General features: G+C 35.6%; 3 protein-coding genes and 1 non-coding gene across 5 annotated transcripts; 3 read left to right on the top strand and 1 right to left on the bottom strand.

The window, feature by feature from the left end:
- The first annotated feature begins 313 nt into the window (after positions 1-313).
- Positions 314-385, top strand: TRNAW-CCA (transfer RNA tryptophan (anticodon CCA)). The gene has a single exon. It is a non-coding gene; the product is annotated as a tRNA-Trp (tRNA).
- A 232-nt stretch (positions 386-617) lies between these two features.
- On the bottom strand, positions 618-4524 carry LOC145589799 (serine/threonine-protein kinase SRK2E). 2 transcript variants are annotated; one of them, XM_081646486.1, is made up of 9 exons: positions 3830-4524; positions 3164-3238; positions 2967-3068; positions 2807-2860; positions 2615-2707; positions 2354-2446; positions 1941-2045; positions 1760-1858; positions 618-1202 (listed from the first exon to the last, which is right to left on the bottom strand). In XM_081646486.1, exons 1-9 carry the CDS (start codon positions 4019-4021, stop codon positions 909-911), a joined length of 1107 nt encoding a protein of 368 aa, XP_081502612.1. In that variant the 5' UTR covers positions 4022-4524; the 3' UTR covers positions 618-908. The 2 variants fall into 2 exon arrangements, with proteins under 2 accessions (XP_081502612.1, XP_081502613.1); XM_081646487.1 differs by having other exon boundaries at positions 3838-4005.
- Positions 4525-6299: 1775 nt separating this feature from the next.
- Positions 6300-11444, top strand: LOC145589798 (pentatricopeptide repeat-containing protein At2g15820, chloroplastic-like). The gene is made up of 2 exons (XM_081646485.1): positions 6300-6952; positions 9163-11444. Exons 1-2 carry the CDS (start codon positions 6362-6364, stop codon positions 10978-10980), a joined length of 2409 nt encoding a protein of 802 aa, XP_081502611.1. The 5' UTR covers positions 6300-6361; the 3' UTR covers positions 10981-11444.
- A 2142-nt stretch (positions 11445-13586) lies between these two features.
- On the top strand, positions 13587-19552 carry LOC145589797 (uncharacterized). Its single transcript, XM_081646484.1, has 6 exons — positions 13587-14135; positions 15365-15479; positions 15586-15760; positions 16579-16635; positions 16852-17027; positions 19101-19552. Exons 1-6 carry the CDS (start codon positions 13771-13773, stop codon positions 19224-19226), a joined length of 1014 nt encoding a protein of 337 aa, XP_081502610.1. The 5' UTR covers positions 13587-13770; the 3' UTR covers positions 19227-19552.
- Positions 19553-21938: the final 2386 nt, after the last annotated feature.

Here is a 21938-nt window from a genome sequence, read left to right as displayed (position 1 = left end):
CGTATGGTACTTTCGATTTTTTTTAGTTGTAACTTTGGGGTATTATTGGTATTATTTGAGAGAGATAAAATATTCTAAAATTACAACTAAAAAAAATCGGAGGTAGTAGCTACACTTCAAAGATCAATACATAGTAAATCTAAAAAAAAAAAAAAATTAAAAATTACATTTTAGAGTTTTTTTTTTTTTTTCCTCCTCACGTGTGGCATACTTTATCATTTAGTACTTGATTTGGTGGGTGTTTATTCTGACTTTTAGAAGATTCCAAGTAATCGTATTTAAATTTGTAAAAGCCTCTTAAATTATCAAACAGGGATCCGTGGCGCAATGGTAGCGCGTCTGACTCCAGATCAGAAGGTTGCGTGTTCGATTCACGTCGGGTTCAAACCCCCGAATCCCAACACGGAATTTTTTTTTTTTTTTTTTTAATGTCAATTATGTACACCATAATCTTTAAACAAGCTTTCAAGAGTCATAACAAAAAAAAAAAAAAAAAAAATGTGGTAGTGTGGGTTTTTGTTAAATTCATTTCACGATATATTTAGGATAAAAACTTTTTATGGTTTTTCTACATATGAATTTGATGTTATAAAGGGAAAAAGGATGAACTCGGTCGATGAAGAAATAGGAGATCGATTAATCACTCTTTAATTATAGCACCAGACTTTGTTTGATTTACAAAGGGAAAACACAAGCGTCAAATAACGTTACAACAACCCATTGTTGTAAAGAGTTACAAAGTTTGCATACCATAGGCGTAGCAAAACAAATTTTATATAAACATCATGACATGAATAGGAGAGAATTAAAGCTTTCTTTTCATTCTCCCCCTTTGAAAACCCATCACTTGTTCACGGTCGAGTGTCTTTGGGACTGATTCCAACCCATTTTCTAGCACTTATACTTCATCAAACAGCATATATAATCTCTCCACTACTATCAAGGTCAAGCTCTGGATCCGATTCTAGATCGTCTTCCATATCATCATCAATGTCCAAGCTGCCAGTTAAATACTTGTTTAGACTCTGGGATCCAGCTGCAGGAATAGTTGCCTCTGAAATAATCTGCATGATCTCATCAATACTTTGCATAGGCTGATCTGGCTCTTCATACTGATTATTTGCGGCGTTCTCATCCATGAGATCTGCTGGTAGGTTCTTCAGAAACCATTCGTGCTGCTTTATTTCCGGAATGCTAATTCTCTGACAAATAAATGACTCACAAGTTCAGTTATCAGGTAAAGCAGATTCATCTCACATTGGATGGGGAGGTTGGTAATGTAACACAAAACGTAATAGATTAAACAGCAAAAAGCTACTCCTTCAAGGCAAAAAGTTCTTGATATAAGTCACTAAATCATCACACAAGCTCCTATCGAAATAAATTATACTCCCTTTATTCGAAATTAATAATTACAACTATTTTAAAATGTCCAAATAAAGGCGTCATATTTTCTAACGTGGATTGCAATGTTTTATATAAATTACCAATATGCCACATTGCAGCTACTTTAAATTAAGTGATGGGCTTTATCATGTCAATACATTTAATCAGAAACTGCTAGAAAATGTGACAACAAACTTGAAAGATGGAGTAATACACAAGCTAGACTGAACTTGGTGAGGGCACTATCATCAAAAGTTCAAAACAACCAGATGCAAAGATATCAACCAAGCAATGCAACAAAAATACATGGTAATGAACACAAACAAAAATGAGAAGAATCGAACAAAATTTCATAAACTCATAAGAGATTTACCTTTGCCGGATCAGCAACAAATATCCTTGAAAGCAGATGTTGACATTCTGGAGATATATGTACATAGTCAGGAATAGAGTATTGGACATTTAAAATTCGCTGCAACAGCAGAAATCACTAAGGGTCAGACAGGCAACCAAAGAAGCCACCACCTTGGTATATAAAATGGTAAATGACTTACATGTATTGTTTTGCGAAAATTTTTGGGTTCCTCAGGGTCCTCAAATGGGTAAGCCCCAACCAACATTACATACAAAGTTACCCCACAAGACCACACATCTGCAATCTGAAATGGCAAGCAAAGATGAATAAGAGTATTCAAGTGTAGCCAACTAGCCACCACTTAATAGTCTTAACATCAAAGAGTGCAGCATGTTTAAATTTCCCACTTCTTCAAGAACTGGTAATATGTGATACTCGTAACATAAATGGCAATTTATATTAGCTTTCGAATGACAAGCTTTATCCAAAACATTAGTAGTCATTTATAGTTCAATATGACCCAGATTTCTCATGTACACCCTGAAGATGATATAAGAAAATGGAAGAGAAATATACAGATGCACACAAGAGACAGTGTGACGAGCATATAACCTTGCCATCATATTCTTTCTTGAGTAAGACCTCAGGTGCAATATAAGCAGGAGTTCCAACAGTTGATTTGGGTTGAGAATGCAGAACAGAGGACTGAAAGTGAGCAACACATACAAATAAATGTGAGAATCAATTGTAGGAGCAGCTAACATTAACTGAGGCAGGACAACAGGAATGAGGGGCAGCGGGGAAATTAACAGCCATGTGAAGCACAAGTATGCAGAGCAACAGTAACAAAATTGCTCTAGAAAAAGCATGTACCTTAGAGTACCCAAAATCACATATCTTCAAGCGAGGAACTGGACTTCCATCCAGTAACGTATTCTCCAACTTTAAGTCTCGATGGCAAACTTGCTTCAAGAAGCAAAAGCACGAAGAAAATTGGCCTTAATGAGAAAATGTATACAAAAAGAAGAAAACCATGAATAGAGAGAGAATTAATGATAGAAGTACCATTGAATGACAATAGCTGACCCCGGATATCAATTGTTGAAAGAAGAAACGTGCCTAATGATAAGAGGAAAATCATCGTCAAATTTAGTTACGCAACTACTCCACAACAAGTTACTAGCAAAAAGCTCAAAAAATCACAAGCCAGTAAATAATCGATCACCTCATCCTCACTGAACCGTCCAGCAGTACAAATACGTTCAAACAGCTCTCCACCCGAAGCATACTCCATAACAATAGCCAAATGTGTAGGAGTCAATATAACCTAATAACGAAACAATCAACAGTTAAGACACTTTGCTACAACTAAACACTTCAAGAGAAACGAGCAAGAGGAGTATACACTACACAAATACAAACCTCCTTGAATCTGACAATGTTGGGATGTCTCAATGACCTATGATTAATAATTTCTCTCTGCACATTCTCGTCTATCTGTACACATAACATAATCAACTTATTAACATAATGCAAAATCTCAGTAACATTTATATATTTCAAATCATCAATATATAACTATCACTAAAACAAAAGCCGCTAACATCATCACTGTGCACATGACATGTTCTTCTTAATTCTTCTTTCTCATTTACATAAATTTATACTTCAATCTTCCAAAATACACATGATTTTGCATTTTTCCACGCATGTTTATTGCAACACTTTTCCAAATTCTTAGCTTCAATTTTCGGATACTGAAACCCATAGCGATCAGATAATGAGACCTCAAATGCACAATTCTTTGTTTACATTCACTTTTTCTGTTACATAAAATTGTGGGTATTATAAAAATTTAGCAGATGATCACATTTACTGCAGAATACAATCTCTAACCATATAGTGGTAATTATATAATCACTAAAACAAACATTATAAAATTATAGAAGTAATATTAAATTACAACTAATCACAAAACCCAAAACAATAACTAACCACAACATCAAACCCCTAATCCCAATGAGGGTCGGCTACATAAACCAACATCAACAAACGAAATAAAATAAAATAAAATAAAAATGGACTGACCTTCTCACCTCGCTCGATATATTTAACAGCAACAAGTTCATTAGTAGTTTTATCTCTCATCAACCTAGCAACCCCAAAATTACCAGACCCAATATCTTTCACCAATTCATAACGATCACTGTTGTGCATTATCGGCAAATCTGCACTCAAATTCACTCCTCCTCCGCCGCCACCCGCCGCCGTCCGATCCATTTTCACTTTCTCTCTCTTCCCAAATTCAATCACCAAAAACTTCCAACTAATTGATAAAATACACCATTTTCATCATCTTCATAATAATAATAATAATAATAACTCCCAAAAGGAAAATTAAAAAAAGGGGAAATTTTGTTGGAAAAAAGGGTACGTGTCGAAGATATGAAATCACGTGAAATTTGAAAAGGGTGATTGAAGATTAAAGTAAGAGTCCTGTGAATTGCAATTATAAATCCCAAAATTTGCCCCTTTTTAGGAAAAAAAAAATGATCACAGTTCAGAAATTAGGGTTTTGCAGAGTTAGTTGGGTGTTTCACTCGTGAATTTTTTTCTATTTTATTTTTTTTGGGGGGGGGGGGTGGGGAAATTTAGCAGAAGATGGAAGACATGGATGGTTGAAGATGATGTTGCCAACCGTTTTTTTTTAAAAAAAAAAAATAATAAAAATTTGATTTTAGGGATGTGAATAGTGGGAAATGATGAAGAAGGTGTTATTGTAGGAATTGAATTAGCGGCTGAATATTAAAGTAGGCAACTACTACATGTAATAAAAAGCAAGTTGTGGGAGATATTTATGACTGATTTGCCCATGCTTAGATAAGGTTCACAAGTCACCAATTAAAGCTTCTACGGGGTACTTCCTCCGTCTCATAAAGGTTTGTATGGCGTATTGGCACGTAGTTCTAGAAGAAAGAAGTGTGAGGTTGTGTACTGTCCCTAAGGTCTATTTCTTGCATTGATTTAATCTGATTTGGTATGATTTGGGTATATTGTAGCTTTATAATTACGTCAATCATTTAGAAAAAAAATTATAAAATAACATGTTATTAGATTCATATTTATGTGATATTTTCAAATATGAAAATTACCCGATTATTGAATGTGATGATATATATTGATCAAAGAGTCTCAAAAAAAAAAAAGACATAATCTGTTTTCCAAATAAAAAATGTGTAAATCAAATGATATAATCCAATTAAAAGTTGTAACCTCACCCACAAGAAGGGATAGACATTAGTGGTTATAGCACACCTCATAGGATCGGTGATATCATCAATCATTAGTTAATAGTTATGGTGCAATCATCAATCATTAGTTAATAGTTATGGTGCAATCATCAATCACTTGTGATGATGAGTTAACTCACTTGAACATGGGAGAAAAGACTTTGGTAAATAAAGGGGAGTTATTGAAACAATAAACAAACAACTAATGAATCTAGAGAGCAACTAAACTAGCAAAATTTGGTGGTGTTGTACCAATGAATGGATGGAATCCACTATAACTATCAACAATGTATCAGATCTCTTAAATCATTGTCTTGTATTTTGTAGATTGGTTCGCTCAATAGAGGGGACGACTTTGCCTATAATAGTTGAAACACTAGAATTGAGATAAAAGAAGAGGGTGATCATATATTTATATCATATTCACATCCTCATTGATTGTCTCTTAAGACTCAATTAGGTTGGGAATCAACTATTATGATCGTTATTGAACCTAATTATTGTTGATTCTTTAAACATTTATAGATTGAAATGCTTAAATTTCTAACACTTTGAAGTAAGTGTAAAGTGTTATTCAAATTTACAAGTATTGACAATATTAATTTGAAAAAGACTAAATGTAACTCTTAATGCAGATGACTCACGCTATGACACCAAAAAAAAAAAAAAAAAAATCATTCCATACTCTACAAAAGTCATCCTAACCTTCATGACATACATTATTCCATACGCTATGTGAAAATTTCATGTACCAAATAAACGTCTAATGGTCTCATACGGTCATACCCAAAAAATGAGCTTGTAATAACACAAACACACACACACAGGGTATGTGTTACACTTTTTTTTTTTTAGTTTGCCCCACCCGATTCACCGACTCGGTTTTTTTGCATTCGGTGAGGCTCGAACTAAAACCTTTCTTAAGAGGCATCAAGCTGCATACCACTTGAGCCAACTCTTGTTGGTGTGTTATGTGTTACACTAAGGGCCTGTTCACTTTAGCTTAATTTCAGTTCAGTTCAGCTTCAATCTGTTCAGTTTAGTTCAGCTCCTAATTTCCTTCTCTCATAAAATGTTGATTTCATCTCTATTCAATTCAGTTCAGCTCCAATCAATTCAGTTCAGTTCATCTCCTAATGTCTTTCTCTCATAAAATATTCATTTCAGCTTTATTTAATTCAGATCAGCTCCAATCAGTTCAGATCAGTAAATGTGAACAGTCCCTGAGACATGCTACATTATTTTGACTGTTGAAGTGAGTTGAGAACTTAAGAAAACCAGGATAAGAACTGGAAAACTACTAGGCTGGAGCACAAATCAAAACTCAGAAATGCTGTTAGTTAACCTGAGCAAACCACAACAACAACTCTATCCACTCTCTCTCCTCAACTCTCTTCCTCCTCCTTCAATCCCTAAAATCTCCACTTTCTCTCTCCCCTTCTTCTTCCTCAATCCACCATCTTCATCACCCCACAAAAACCCCCTTTCTCTCTCCTCCACGTCATCACCACCATGCCTGAAAACCACCCCACTTGCACCCCGCGCTACTTCACCTGGAACTTCCGTCGAACAGTTGGTGGGCGAACCCGAAATAGAGACCGAAACAGATAATGATGTGGGTGTTGATTCAAATGAGATAGAATTGCATAATTTTGACATTGAATGGGATAAAAATGGTGGTGAAATGAGGAAAATTGATATGCAGTTCGATTCTCCGGTGGTGGAGGTGACGGAATTGGAGGAATTACCGGAGAATTGGCGGCGGTCGAAGATTGCTTGGCTTTGTAAGGAGTTACCTTGTCAAAAACGTCCCACCCAAATTCGACTTCTAACTGCCCAGAAAAAATGGATGCGGCAACAGGATGCTACTTATATTGCGCACCATTTTCTTCGTATTCGTCTAAATGATGCTGCGTTTTCGGTATGATTTTGTGTTTTCTCTATTTTTTTTGTTTGAATTCGATGTTGGATTTGTTGTTTATGATTAGGAACTTTATGTGTTATTGCTATGTTTGGATTAGTAGACAGAAATTAAGTTATACCTTGGAGTATGGTTTTGGATGATAGAAGCAAAGTTTAGTGATTGAGAGAGAAGAAATCGGTTTTTCGATTGATTTGTTGTTTGTAATGGAGATTGGATTGATTATGGTGGGAGTTACACAAAATTAGTTTGATGTTTAGAAATCTTGGGGCTTTGTTTAGCATAGAATTTTATACCCAAAAGTTAAACTCCTAAATAGGGCTATGGAAATATATGGACTCGGGTGTCAATGAGCACTTGTGTTCTTTTAGTATACAAGTAGCGTTGTGCATTCGGATGATGAAAGCAAAGTTTACATTGATGTTATCCTGCAAAATAAGTGGGGAGAACATTGATGCCCAAAGTTCATGACTTTGCTTTGTTGGGATCTTTTAAGCAATGGTTGAAATTGAAGCATCCATTTTTCGCTAGATTAATCTTTGTATAGGAGATTGTATTGATTGTGGTGAGAGGTGACTCAAAACTAGTTTTATATTTAGAAATTATGGGGCTTTGGCTAGAATAGAATTTCATACCCAAAAGTTAACTTGGTAAGGCCAAGCAAATTAGATCTGGACATGGATGTCAATGAGCATGTGTGTTGTTTTAGTGAATTAGTGTATAAGGAGCATTGTGCATTTAGATGATGAAAGCAAATTTTATATGTATGATATCCAACACCATAGTAAGGAAGAACATTGTCACCTAAATTTCGCTGCTTTGCTTTGTTCGCCTCCACTAAGTAGTGGTTGAAACCAAAGTAATCCATTTTTCGCTAGATTAATCTTTGTAACAGAGATTGGATTGATTATGATGAGAGTGACCCAAAACTATTTTGGTGTTAAAGAGTTTTGCCTAGAATAGAGCTTCATACCTATAGTTAACTTCTAGATAAGGTCATACAAACTAGACCATGGACACGGTTGCCAATGACCACATGTGTTCTTTTAGTGCTCTAGGAATTTTTGCTTGATTAATCTTTGTATGGAAGATTGGATTGATTATGGTGAGAGGTGAATCAAAGCTAGTTTGATGTTTAGAGATTATAGGGCTTGGCTAGTATAGAATTTCACCCCCAAAAGTTAACTTGACAAGGCAGATCTACAGTGTTGTCATTTAGCACTCATGCTCTTTTAGTGTACAAGGGACCATTATGCGTTTGGATGACGAAAGCAAAGTTACAATTTTGATATCCAACAAGATAGTGAAGGAGAACATTGATTCCTAAAGTTCGCTGCCTTACTTTGTTGGGCTCCCTTACGCTGTGGTAGAAATCAAAGTAATCCATTTTCGCCAGTTTGATCTTTGTGTTGGAGATTGGATTGATTATGGTGAGAGGTGACTCAAAACTAGTTTGATGTTCAGAGATTATAAAGCCTTGCCTAGAATAGAATTTTATACCCCTTAGTACACTTGCTAATGCCCTTTTCTAGAGATTTTTTTTTCTATCCCTCCTAAAAGTGAAGCAATGGTAATTTCTCATGGCATTGTCCTATTCTCAAGAACTGATTGACATTCGATATGATTCCTTTTGAATGCAATTGTGATCACTGCATAGGCAAACTGCTCCAGCTTTTCATCTGCTGTTCCCTGGCATGCCTGTAGACATTTTTTAGGATTGCTCCCAAAAATAAAATGAATAATCACTTATAGACAATTGCTTTACAGTGTGTTTGAGTAGAGAAAGGGGAAGGAAAAGAAGGGGAGGGAGGGGGAGAGAGAGAGAGAGAAGAGGGGTGGGGGGGGGGGGGAGGAGGGAAGGGAAGGGAAAAATGATGAGTTTTCCTTCCAAATCTCTCCATTGTTGGAGAGATAAATTTCCTACAATTTAATCCCTCAATTTCTCTCTCCTCCAATTCCCTTCCTTAATAATCCATCCTTCCATTTCCCTTCCCTTCTTTCTTTCTCTCTATTTCTGTCAATCCAAACAAAGTGTTAGTTCCTTGTTTGTGGAATGCATTTTAGGTTTTCTAGTTATTTATAGGTCTATTAAGATGAATAATATATGGTTATGACTAGTGACTACAAATTTGTGTTCCTCAGACTTTATTCTGTATGATGTACTTTATATGCACCTTTTTCTTATATTATATATCCATTAAACATGATAGGTGTACAAGTGGATGATCCAGCAACACTGGTTTCGATTCGATTTTGCTCTGGCTACCAAGCTTGCTGATTGCATTGGTAGAGAGAGGAAGTTTGCAAAATGTCGAGAGATTTATGATGACATTATCAATCAGGGACGGGTACCTAGTGAATCAACATTTCATATCTTGATTGTTGCATATCTCAGTGCCCCGGGTGAGGACTGCCTTAAGGAAGCATGTGAAATTTACTATCGTATGATACATTTAGGAGCTTACCGTCCTCGGCTTAGTTTGCATAATGCTCTCTTTAGAGCTCTAATAAGCAAACCTGCTATTTCTGTGAAGCCGTATCTTAAGCAGGCTGAGTTCATTTTTCATAATCTTGCAACCTGTGGATTAGAGATACGTGAGGAGATTTATAGTGGTCTCCTTTGGCTTCATAGTCATCAGGATACCACTGACAAAGAGCGAATATTTTATCTGTTGAAGGAGATGAATCTGAGGAAAATTCCAGAAACCAAAGATACTCTCTTATCCATTCTGAGGGCTTGTTCGAAAGTAGGTGAAGTGGATGAAGCGGAAAAGTCCTGGCTTAAGCTTCTAAATTGTGATGGTGGTATTTCTCCTCAAGCTTATATGTATAAAATGGGTGTCTATGCTGAGGTTGGGGATCCTCTGAAGTCTTTGGATATATTTAGAGAAATGCAGGAGCAGTGTGGACAGATAAACAATGTGGCATACCAGAAGATCATAGAGATTATGTGTAATAGTCAAGAGGTACAGCTTGCCGAGTCTCTTATGAAAGAGTTCGCTGGGAGTGGTCTAAAGTCTCTTACCACATCTTATGTGGATCTCCTAAATATGTATTACAAATTAAGCTTACATGATAAAGTTGAGTCCACCTTCTTGGAATGCCTTGAGAAATGCCGCCCAAATCGGGCTATCTATGGTAGCTACTTGGACTCATTGGTGAAAACTAGCAATATTGAGAAGGCAGAGAGCATCTTCAACCAGATGTTAGAGAATGAGGCTATTGGTGTCAGCAGCAGGTCATGTAATAGCCTTTTAAGTGGGTACTTAGCTTGTGGGGATAACGCGAAGGCTGAAAAACTCTATAGGTTCATGCGCCAGAAGAAATATGAGGTCGAGTCCTCTTTGATGGAGAAGCTGGAGTACCTTTTTACCTCCGCCAAAAAATTTATTGAGAAATATGTGACCTTGAAACTGACTCCAGAACAAAGAGAGACTTTGGTGGGTTTGCTGCTTGGTGGCTTGCAAATAGAGTATGCAGGGGAAAAAAAGCTACATTTTGTTCATTTTAAGTTCAAGGATGATTGTGGTATACATACAATCTTGAAAAGACATATATATAATGAGTTCCACGAATGGCTACAACATTCCAATGGCTCAACAGATGACATTGATGATATCCCTTCAGAATTTTTGACAGTCCCACATACTTGTTTTGGGTTTTATGCTCATCAGTTCTGGGCAGAAGGAAAACAGAGCATTCCCAAATTAATTCATCGGTGGTTAACACCACGTGTTCTTGCTTACTGGTTTATGTATGGTGGATACACTACACCAAATGGGGATATTTTTTTGAAGGTAAAAGGAAGCAAGGATGATGTAGAGAGGGTGTTTAAAGCATTAAAATTGAAGTCCTTGGAGTTCAGGATAAAGCAAAAGGGCAAGGTATTTTGGTTGGGCTTTATGGGAAGCCATTCTACTAGCTTTTGGAGACTTATAGAACCTTACCTTCTAAATGACTTACAAGACTTCCTAAAAGCTGATGATCAGCCCTCGGAGAATATAACTGCAGAAAAGTCAAGTGTCTGATCTTGTAGCGAGTTTAATTCTGAAAATGGCAGGAATGCTCATTCTGGTTGGTGTGACAGTGATGATCCTTGAAGACTTGAGTAGATTTTGCTTGGTTGCCCCTGAACCTCAATATCTTTACAAGATGAGTTTGAGGAGAATTCCTCCAAAGTGATGACCATGTCAATGCATCAGCTTCATTTTGCTGTAATTGAGTACATTAGAGGCTCTCTGTTTTTTTGATACTTGTGTGAGCAAAGGGCTGTACATAGTCAAAGGATGTAGAAACTTCAGCTTGTAATTTAGATAGGAGCCAATTGTGTTAACCTATGGTGCTGATTTGCTGAACTCATGTTTTATAGATGTGCATTTCTTGTACTTTCTCATTCTTTCTTCCTGTGGGAGAAATGTAAGTTTGATGTTAAGAGACTATAGATTATTGAAAATGTCATGGAAACCCTATCTTAGAGATGGGCTCAATTCAATCTTGAAGGGTCTTTTCGCCTATGTACAATGCAACGATGCATGTAATAAAGCATTAAAAATGCCCAAAGATTGTACAGTTTCAGCTCATCTTTAAGAGGGAGTTATCTTCCCTCATCAAAGACTGGTAAAACGAGACTTCACGACCTTCCACTCTTCCTCTAGGCTTTATCCAAAAGTAAGATCATTCTTGCTTTCCGACAATGTCAACCAGAGGGATTCTAGATTTGTCAGTGTCACAACGATGAGGACAAGTTACAGCTAGGTAGTCATTATCATGCTGATTGCTGATTGCAGAGCCAAGAGAAGAGAAGATGGTCATTCAGATTGGATATGAGCTTTACATGTCCTTAATCCTTATCCACAACAGCATCAGGGAAAACCTCTTAGGGTTTCTCTTATATAAATATCTTACTATGTGACAACAGCAAGTTTGGTATATCAGAGAAATAGAGAGACTATCCCTTTCTGAATCTTCTTATGAACATGTAGTTTGGACCACATTCCACCCTAAAGATGCTTGAAATATAGAAATTCTTGGTTTAAAAGGTTAATTTTAACCTTTAATTGTTATTTGTCGTATTATATCAACTTAATCTTGTAACTTTTGTATACCATGGAATATTTTGGATTGCTAAGAGAAGAAGTTAGGAATCATTTTACTGTTTTCACCCTTGGGTAATTAATTACATGACTTATATCGAATCAAAAGCTAACAAGTTTCTCTAGTCTCGTCAGATTACGATGAAATTGAACCTTACTAGAATCATGGATTAGATTTAATTATGTCTTCAAGGAGTGTTATTCATGCTCTCCCAACATGCATTGTGAGTTCATTAGATATGTGCAAACGTGTAAATAAGGAGCACAATACACCACTCACAAGAGTAAAAATAGTGTAAGAAAAAGATTTGAATGAGGAAAGTACATTTATAAGGTCAAAAGTGTGAGATAGAAATTAAGTTAAGTTAGGATGCCATACAATCTTATTGAATTGTTGTATTGAAAAGAAAATATGTCATTATACCTATTTTGTTATTGTATAAGTTGTTACGGAATACATAGAGTTAAAGTTTGACAAATTACCCTAACCTTGCAAGATTGGTGTAAATGTATTGTACATGTGAGAGTTTTATGTTGAACAAAAATTATGTGAGACTGAATGTTACAATCGCTATTACGCAACTTAAGCCTAAAATTCTGTAATAAAAACGAAAAGAAAAACAATAATGTCATTTTGTTGACAAATTACTCAAACTTTGTAAGATTGGTGTAAATAAATGTGTTACAGAATTCATGTAAAAGTGAACGTTATAACAGCTGTGACACAATTTACGCCTGAAATCTCGCCGTGAAAAATGAAAGAGTACAAAAACTTTTTAAAAAGAAACATACCAATTATATCATGATGTCAAGTGCATTACAACATCTCACACTTATCCAACCTGCATAATACATGCTTACGTCTGTTACAACTGGCAAGTGTATCCATTTCTGTACATTGCAACATTTCACACTTATAAAACATGCTGACGTCTGATACAGCTGACAAGTGTATTCATCGTAATATTGCACATTATAGCGTCCACACTTATCCATCCTACATAATAGATGCCGACGTCTAATACAACTGTCAAGTGTAGTCATTATAATTTTACACATTACAACATCTCACACTTATCTAGCCTACATAATACTTGTTGATTATTGATACAGCTGTCAAGTGTATCCATTATGTTTCTACACATTACAACATCTCACATTTATTCAGTATACATACATGATTGATACAGATACCAACTATACCTATTATAATTCTACATGCTACACGAATCTTTTAAACACAATCCTCTTGATTTATAAACCTTAAAATTATTATGATTTGCTTCCTAAACAGAGAGATATGGATGAAACAATCACACTTGTGGCTCAAATTGACTACTCTATATAAGACTATGTTCTTCTAAATGAAAACTCCAATACCTAGCTTTTAGTGAAACATGTGAGTTTGCAACACCTTTCGGATCTCCCAATTCCCTCAAACGGGTCAAACTCCATGTCCTAACTTCCATTCTTCCAAACCCAAACCCGACTCCGCCTCCGCCTCCAAACCCGAACCCAAACCCAAACCCAAACCCGAATGTTAGTTGCTTTGTTGGTAACTTTGTCATCCAAATTACGCCACCCCCACCACAATTTTTTCACTTTTTATAAATCCAAGTGTCAAAGCAAACTCTTCCCCTCTTTTATTTTCTCTCTCTCTTACAAACTTTCTTTCTCCCCTTCTTCTCGAGTTTTGTTAAACGGATCCGGGTCAAATAACCCGCAATGGTATCGGACTCGGAGCTAGTCGTCCGACTCCGCGAAATCTTACGGACGTCGGACCTTAACACCACCACTCCTGCCGCCGTGCGCCGCCAGCTTCAAACCGACTTCGGCGAAGATTTGACTGATCGCAAAAAGTTCATTTCTCAACAAATTGATCAAATTCTTCATGAAGGTCACGTCAATGGCGCCGAGGAAGACGAAAATGTGAGTCCGCTGCCGGAAGACGGCGGTGATGACGGCGGCGGCGGTGAAGAAGACGGCGAAGAGGCGGCGGAGGAAGACGGAAAGGAGGCGGTTGAAGAAGCCGAAGCCGAAGATGAAGACGAGGAAGAGGATGAGGAAGATGATGAAGAGGAAGAAAAGAGGTTTGTTATTTATTTAATTTATATTAAATTTATTTGTTTTTCTTGGTTTTGTAATTTCGGCTAATTTAAAAGAAAGATGATTTTTTTTTTAACTGTTTGAATTTTATCATGAATTTTTCTATTAAAAGAATGAAATTATATCTATAAATAAATAGATTGAATTAGTAGTTGTTTTTTAGGTGAGTGTTTGCTATTGACTGGTTTTGCATGTATGTTCTTACAGTTGATTAGTTATTGTATTGAAGAATTTGTAGTTATTCTTTGGAAAATTGGTGTGTTTGGTAATACTTAGATATGCTTTCGAGAGTATGATGCGCATCATGCTCAACGACATGTTCTTTTCGTGCATTTGATTGAATGATACAGTAGTACATTTTGAATTGGATTTTATAATTTGATTGGAATGTGTATTTCAATGGGAATTTATGAAATGTTTGATTTGTTGGTCAAAAAGTTAATAAGAGATGGAAATGGTAGGGAAGGAATGGAAGGAATGGAAGAGAGGAGAAGTGGAGGTGAGGGAGGGATGGAGAAGGAATTGTTGAAATCCTTGGCTTCAGAAAATGTTACTTTTCCGCATTTAGGAAAACTATTTTCGACTTAGGCTCTATTGGTTTGACGGAAAACATTTTCAGTGTAAAATGATTTTAATTTCGGGTGGTTACTTGCAAGAAAAGATGGAGATATAATAAAAAGGGAATATGGAAGGGTTGGATAGATGTGAAGGGAGAAAGAGGAAGGTACATGTAGCTTTTTTGTCTTACAAAAGGAAAATGTTTTACCCCCTTGGGAGGATGTATTCCACTATTGGGGAAAATTGTTTTCGATTCCAAATAAACCAAACAAAGAACAAAAGGAAAAACATCTTCCTGACCTAAATTCTCTCGACAAAAATATTTTTTTGCTAAGCATACCAAATCGAGGAAAATGGGATATCAGATTTCCTAGAAAATGATTTTTCACCCAATTAAAAACAGAATAAGGATTTTTGGCCTTTTTGATATCTCTAAAAAAGTACCTCACTGGGACACCATAGGTAATTGGATGCAATTCTTAATGCTTTGAAGCATTTTGAGGTTGATATAAAGTTGTTTCACATGCAACATCTCTTTGATGTGTTGTCGGTGTTGATGTGGCAACAATGTAGTCATTAAGAACTCTTTGCCTTAGATTCTTAAATGCATCTTGCTTTCTGCCATGACAATTTGCCTTTTTCTTTCAAAAATTAGGTCCAAGGATGAGGAGGCAAAGAAGAAAAGAAAAGGAACCGGGTTTACCAGATTATGTAGTCTTTCCCCCCAACTTCAAGAGTTTGTTGGTGAACCTGAAATGGCTCGAACTGAGGTGATATTCTACTGCTTCTATCATCTCATTTCATTTTAATCAGGGTTGCTAGACTTCCAATGTTTAAACTGTGGATTCTGTATTGCCAAATTCTGTTTGGCTTCAGGTAGTTAAGAAACTCTGGGCATATATTAAAGAGAAGGACTTGCAAGATCCAAGTAACAGGCGTAACATAAAATGTGACAAGATGTTGCATTCCATTTTTCGTGTAGATACCATCAACATGTTCCAGATGAATAAAGCTCTCTCCAAGCATATATGGCCGCTTGAGTCAGAGGAAGGTATGTATTGCTTGTTTTGTGATCATCTTTCATTGCCATTACTTTTGCTGTCATATCCTTCTGACATGAATGGAGCTAATCTTAAAGCTGAAAGAACAAGAATCGACTTGTATACATCTAAAGTAAATAAAAAATCCCTATACAGCCTAAGGCTGGATCCTCTGTAGAGGAATGGGGGGTAATTGATGTTAATAAAAAATTAAAAATTAATTAAAAAAAAAAAGTATGAGATGCAATGGTAGTTCCTATTCCAAGAATAATTCTGACTGCATTAGCTCAATCCAGGGACATTATACTTCAAAGTAAATTGCTCTATATTGGAACTTGGTGCCATGGTGGATTAGGAGTTTAGATTACAAACTTCTTCCTTCTTTATTTTGTTAACTGTATAAATTTTTGATGGAGCTGTCCGGTTGCTGTTTCTTAGGGGTCCATAAGTTCATTAAAAAAAAGCGTATGCTGTTTTGGATGTCTAGTCTTTGCTATGTCTTCTTTGAAGTGGTTTTATTTCTGGTGCCATCACAATGTTGTTTCTCCTGTATGTTGGAAGATTCGCCCTGGAAAAAATGTCTTCTTATTTACTTTAATGTCAACCTGAATTACTATCTTTACATGCTAAGGAAGAAAGCACATAAAAGACAACTTCATGAGTTCTTTCTACTATTACAGTTTATGGTGTTTTCTACTGTGTGCATGTACACTGTCTGTATTCCTGCATAAAATGGCTGCGAATTTATGCTTCAGAATGTGCATTTTGTAAAAAAGATAATTTGTCAAACTTGCTTGTATAACTTTTTTTCTTGTACTTTCTATTATAGATCGTCCAATTGATAGGCGGCCTCCAGTAAAGAAGCAAAGACGTCAGAAAGACGAAGGTGATACTTTTGAACTATTAAAGATAGGCTGCTAATTTGTTTGGCAATATCCTGTATTAAGTCAAAATTAATTGCTTGCATATGAGGATGAACGATTGCTGTCTTTTTTTTTTTTTTTTTTTTTTTTTTTTTATGGATAAACGATTGCTGTCTTGTTGCCTTTTGTATTTACATATTCTCCTTCTTTTTTCCCCTTTTTTTTATAACTTCGATTAGATACGGAAAAATCAAAGCCAAAAGCTAAACAAAAAAAGGGAGGTACTACTGGTTTTCTTATACCCCTACAACTTTCTGAGGCTTTTGTGAAGTTCCTTGGTACTGGTGAAACTACTCTAAGTAGGTCAGACGCTGTCAAGAGGATTTGGAACTATATAAAGCAGAATCAGCTCCAGGTATGGTATTGCTTGCCTAAACTATTCAATGAAACTTTTACATTCTTTTCGTTTTCTCCTTTGTTTTCCTTTTTTAGGATGAGGGGTTGGTGTTGGTGGCCTCAAATATGAATATGTATAACTTGAAGATTTTTTGCTTACATAATGGAAACAATTGCGAAAATACCTTATATTGTTTCTTTGAATGTGACCTTCCATTCATGCTGCAACATGCTTTCAACTTCAACCCTGAGCAACTGGGAAGCCTAGTTGTATTTGCAATTTGCAACTCTTACACATGAGGCTCTATCCAGTACTCGTATAATGTACCCCTTGGTTCTTATAATAGATGCCAAAATCTCTTTTTTTGGATGTCTCTATAAGTAGTCAAATTAAAGCATTGAATGTGCACAAAATTTGATGGTTGGTCAGAAGAAAAAGGGTAGGAAACTTTAGCGTGATGATAGAAACTTTTCTTTTACTAATTTCAAAATTATATAGGACGAAGCGAGTGCAATTCATTTTAGCCTGGTTGCTTGTGTATCCTCTTATATTTCAATTGTTGATTTGCTTCTTCATGCCTTATGATTCTATCATCCATATCACTAATATTAAGGTAATGTGCAACTGTTGAAAAGAGAATTTTAACCTCTAAACATGCTGACATGATGTACTGTTCTTTAGAATATAGCTAGTTATTAAAATGATTTTGGGCCTTCTTGAAAAGCATTGGCAATCTCTGCTAGTCTTAATTGGTCAAGGGTAAAGCTGTATACTTATTTACTCTATCCACATTGCCACATTTGTGGTCTTTTGTTCTTATTCTCAAATCTCGATTTCCATTAGGACATACTCTAACAACTACAACTAATTTGCTGTCACTAAAGTTGAAGAAGCCACCAAAACATATGCTTAGGAATATCAAAGGCAAATCAAATTACTTGAACAACCTTCTTAGGCTTGTTGTGTTCACCTTATATCCTCTTATTTCAGGAAAGTTAAGTTTAGATAGGGGTCAATAAGTTCAGATAGTTCGGAAAGGGTTAATAAGGGTTACCCAAGCTCAATTTACAACTAAAATAAGCTTTACTTGGGTTCAATACGCTCGTTTAAGTTCAAGTTAGTTAAATTGAGTTCAAATAAGTTCATAAAAGTGGATATCTGGTGAATAGAACAGACCCTTACTTTGTGTGAAGTACAGCCGCCTAGAACTCTCCCACATTTGTAGGCGATTTTTTCAACTCCACTGTCCTCTCTTACTATAACTATCTACTACAGTTTTCAAACTATAAGTTATATGAAGTAGAATAGTGGGTCAGTCGTAGTTGCACCTATCCAAACAAAAATTGCATGTAGAGTGCTGTTTCTTCTTTGATCCTTTTTTGGAAACTTTTTTGCTTTTGTGAAACTTGCATTGAGATATTAAAAGCCTTCACTTAGTCATTTTTTTAAGTCTCTGTATATAACTTCTTCTCACATGGTCTCTAGCTTCTGTTAAAGTTCTCACATCCATACTCTTCTTTACATTCTTGTCTTAGCTATTTAACAAAATTAAGTGCTAATGTACAGTCCAAGCAAGGTGTCTTATTTGCTTTTCTATGATCTTTATTATATAAGCTAAAGGTTATTTCTGTGAATTTTAAATATTAGCATCACTAGGTATAGAATCTATTCTCAAATTTTCTGCTGGGGAAGATCACCTCTTGAAACAATCTTTTTACTAAATCTATCTTACTAGGCTGTGAGGGTGAAATTGCAAACGTCAAGACATCCTTAGTATCTAACTGTTGCGGGAACTTAGCATTGTAGCAGATTCTTCATAATATGCTTCCAATAATCTTGCTCAATAGTATGATTTCTTTTTTACCATCCTTATTAGAAGATTTGTAGCTCACTTCAAAAGTTGTTGGGGTTTGGGGAATTTCTTGGTCTTTCATCATCTTTCTGATTTCCTAGGCTTATCTAACAGGATACCATCATACCTCTGGAATATTCTGAGTTACTTGTTTGTCCATGTCTTTAGTTGTAATTTTTAAGTTTTGAGTTTTGACCCGCGGCATGCCTGACCAACGCCACTGCTCTTATGTTTTGAAGGACCCTTCTGATAAGAGGAGAATTTTGTGTGATGAAAAGCTAAAGGAACTATTTGACGTGGATTTTTTCAACGGATTTTCAGTCTCAAAGTATCTAACTGCTCATTTGACCAAAGTAGAGCAATGAGCAGAGTGCTAGTGTTGGAACTTGGAAGTAGTTCACCCTGCAATATAGGTGAGCAATTTTTGTGGAAGTGCAGCATACCGTGTATACAATTTGAAAAGCAGTAGTGGGATGCAGGTTCGGTAGGATAGTTAACAGTTTGTATTTTTCCTTTTCTGACCCGCTTGACCTTCATGGATGTAATTAGCCTTTTTTTAGTTTAATACAAGTGCCTTTGTACCTGTTAGCTTCTTTGTAATGAAGCTGAACTGTGACTCCCTTTTGCATTTTCATGTATCAATTACCATTAGTAGGATATGTTAACAAAGCTAAGATTTTACTCTGCTCAAGTGCCTACTCCTCATTAGCCACTACCCCCAAAGCCAAGTGCCTCAAGATACTCTTCAGTTTTGTCGAAGTTGTAGTTTGAAATGTCAGCTGGTTGTCGATCCTAGTTCATGTGCCCTACCTTTGTATCGGGGCCTTGGCCATTGCGTGGTCTAAATGGCTTTGTGTCGTGTCGCGCATTCAACCTGCTGCAAACTGTCTGTACTCTGTAGTCCTAAGCAAATTATCACCCGAGACACTGCCCATCCCTCCTGCTTGTGTCTTTGGGTTACTTCAATTATTTTGACCCTGCAGTTTTTACAGGAGAGTCTAAGATTAGCCCTAAATAGACAAAACACTTTGTTACATGAAGGGAACCAACAACTTAGATTATTCTGAGTTTTATTGACTGAAATCTGTGCTTCGTATTTTATTTTTTTTTATTCTTTTGTAATATTCTTTGTATTTTAAACTCTGTAAATATATATTGTGTATTATACTTAGATAATCAAAATTAATGATTGTCCACGGACCGAGCCAAATCGCGTTAGGACATGCCATGCCATGCTGTATGTTGGCTTAGCCTAGACGCCTAGTAATCTTTTACCATCAAAGGAAGTGCTTCAGCTAAACAATGGCAAAGCCATGAATTAAGGCCTTCTGTAAGATCCAAATGTGAGTCGATTGTTGACATTGTCCTTTATTTGGGCCAAAATAAAAATGGATCTGTGAATGTGGTACAATCGGGTCTGGCCTAAACAAGCCTGTGTTCCCTGTGGCCAGGCCCGTGTTCCGCTAAGCGTGTTTTTAATTTACTGTAATATTTTACTCACTTTTTTTTTTTTTTTTTTTAGAAAAAGATTACAAAAGTTAGGATAGTCTTTTATCAGGACTAAAAGCCAACTTATTATATTCTACTAATTTGATATTTGTTTTAATTTCGTTTAGTTGGACTTTGATTAATTTTCTAAGATAGGGAGCAAGTAGAAAGTATTACTCGATTATAAGAGCTAATAAACATGATTATCTAATTACCGGTTTTAATATATTATCCATGACTTTGTCTAAGGTTGGCACCATGAGCTTGCTAGGATTAAAGAGTGTGAACTTGCTGGTTCTTGCTTTCTGTTTCTTCGTAATTATTATTAATTACCTATAACTCCAACTACTACCAAATCTATCTTTGTTCAACACTTTTTTTAACCTACTGTTTTTAAATTTTGATCTAGTCAAATAATATAATCTATGGAGTCTTTAAAAAGTCAGTGGCACAATTAACTTATTCTCTACACTTGATTTTTGCGAAACTTAATTTTTCTACTAAATAAAATATAGAAAAAATTGTCCGGAATTACCCGCCTAATAGGTCATTTTGTCAACAATTACCCGCTTAAAATTTTTATCAAAAAAACTCCCACTAAATTTAAAAATTTTGACTGGCACTACCCATTTGATCTTCCAGCAACAAAATCCGGCTTAAGTTTTGGAGGAAAAAAATAAAATTCGGCCACACTTGCCGGATTTTGTTGCCGGAAAACCAAAATGGATAGTGCTACTCAAACTTTTTAAATTTAGTGGGTAGTTTTTTTGATAAAAATTTTAAGCAGGTAGTTGTTGACAAAATGACCTATTAGGTGGGTAGTTCTTGACAATTTTTCCTAAAATATATTGTATATTTGTTGATTCATGTTAAATGTTTCTTTGAAGTGATGGGTAAAAATGGAGTTAACTAGTTAAAAATTACTTTGTTGATAAAAATAATTTTTTACTGATTAAAACTTATTTTAAATCAATTTTATATTGATTTGAATCTCGGATTAAAGTTAGATTATATCCGGTAATATTTTTATATTGTTGAAGAAGGGTATATAAGATGAGGAATCTTGAAGAAGGGTATAAGATGAAGCGATTCTACAATCTACAATTGCTGGCATGTTCATATGAAATAGAATCAGCCGACACCTCCACATTTACCTGAAAATTGCCTTTATTTCTCTCTCCTCTTTTTCTTAGTCAAACTGTCACAATTTCATATTCTCCTTTGTCCACCAAATTTTTAGATTGTCCTTCCCTTTATTTATTTATTTATTATTGCATAATTTGGAGTGTATTTCAACCCTTCCTTCCACAATCCACACTTTAACCCTTTGTAATAGTATAACTATTCATTGTAGCCTAAGGCTAAATACTCGTAACTTTAACTCTTTAAGCCCTTAAGTATAAATTGTTTGGTTTGGATCATACTCGGATGACGTGTTATGTTATTTGATTTGAAGTTGGATTTTGTTTGAATCTTGTAATATTGTTATACGAGTACTTTGCACTTAAAAAAAATAAAAATTATACGGAGTATTAGTACTTTTATGATTATTTGGGTTGGGCAAGTTAATGATTATTGCCTAATTCCAA

The sequence above is a fragment of the Chenopodium album genome, chromosome 17 (assembly GCF_948465745.1).
Source record: "Chenopodium album chromosome 17, dcCheAlbu1.1, whole genome shotgun sequence".
In the NCBI taxonomy this organism is placed as follows: domain Eukaryota; kingdom Viridiplantae; phylum Streptophyta; class Magnoliopsida; order Caryophyllales; family Amaranthaceae; genus Chenopodium; species Chenopodium album.
Note: the sequence above shows the minus strand (reverse complement) of the source record. Positions and strands in the feature narration are given on the sequence as shown.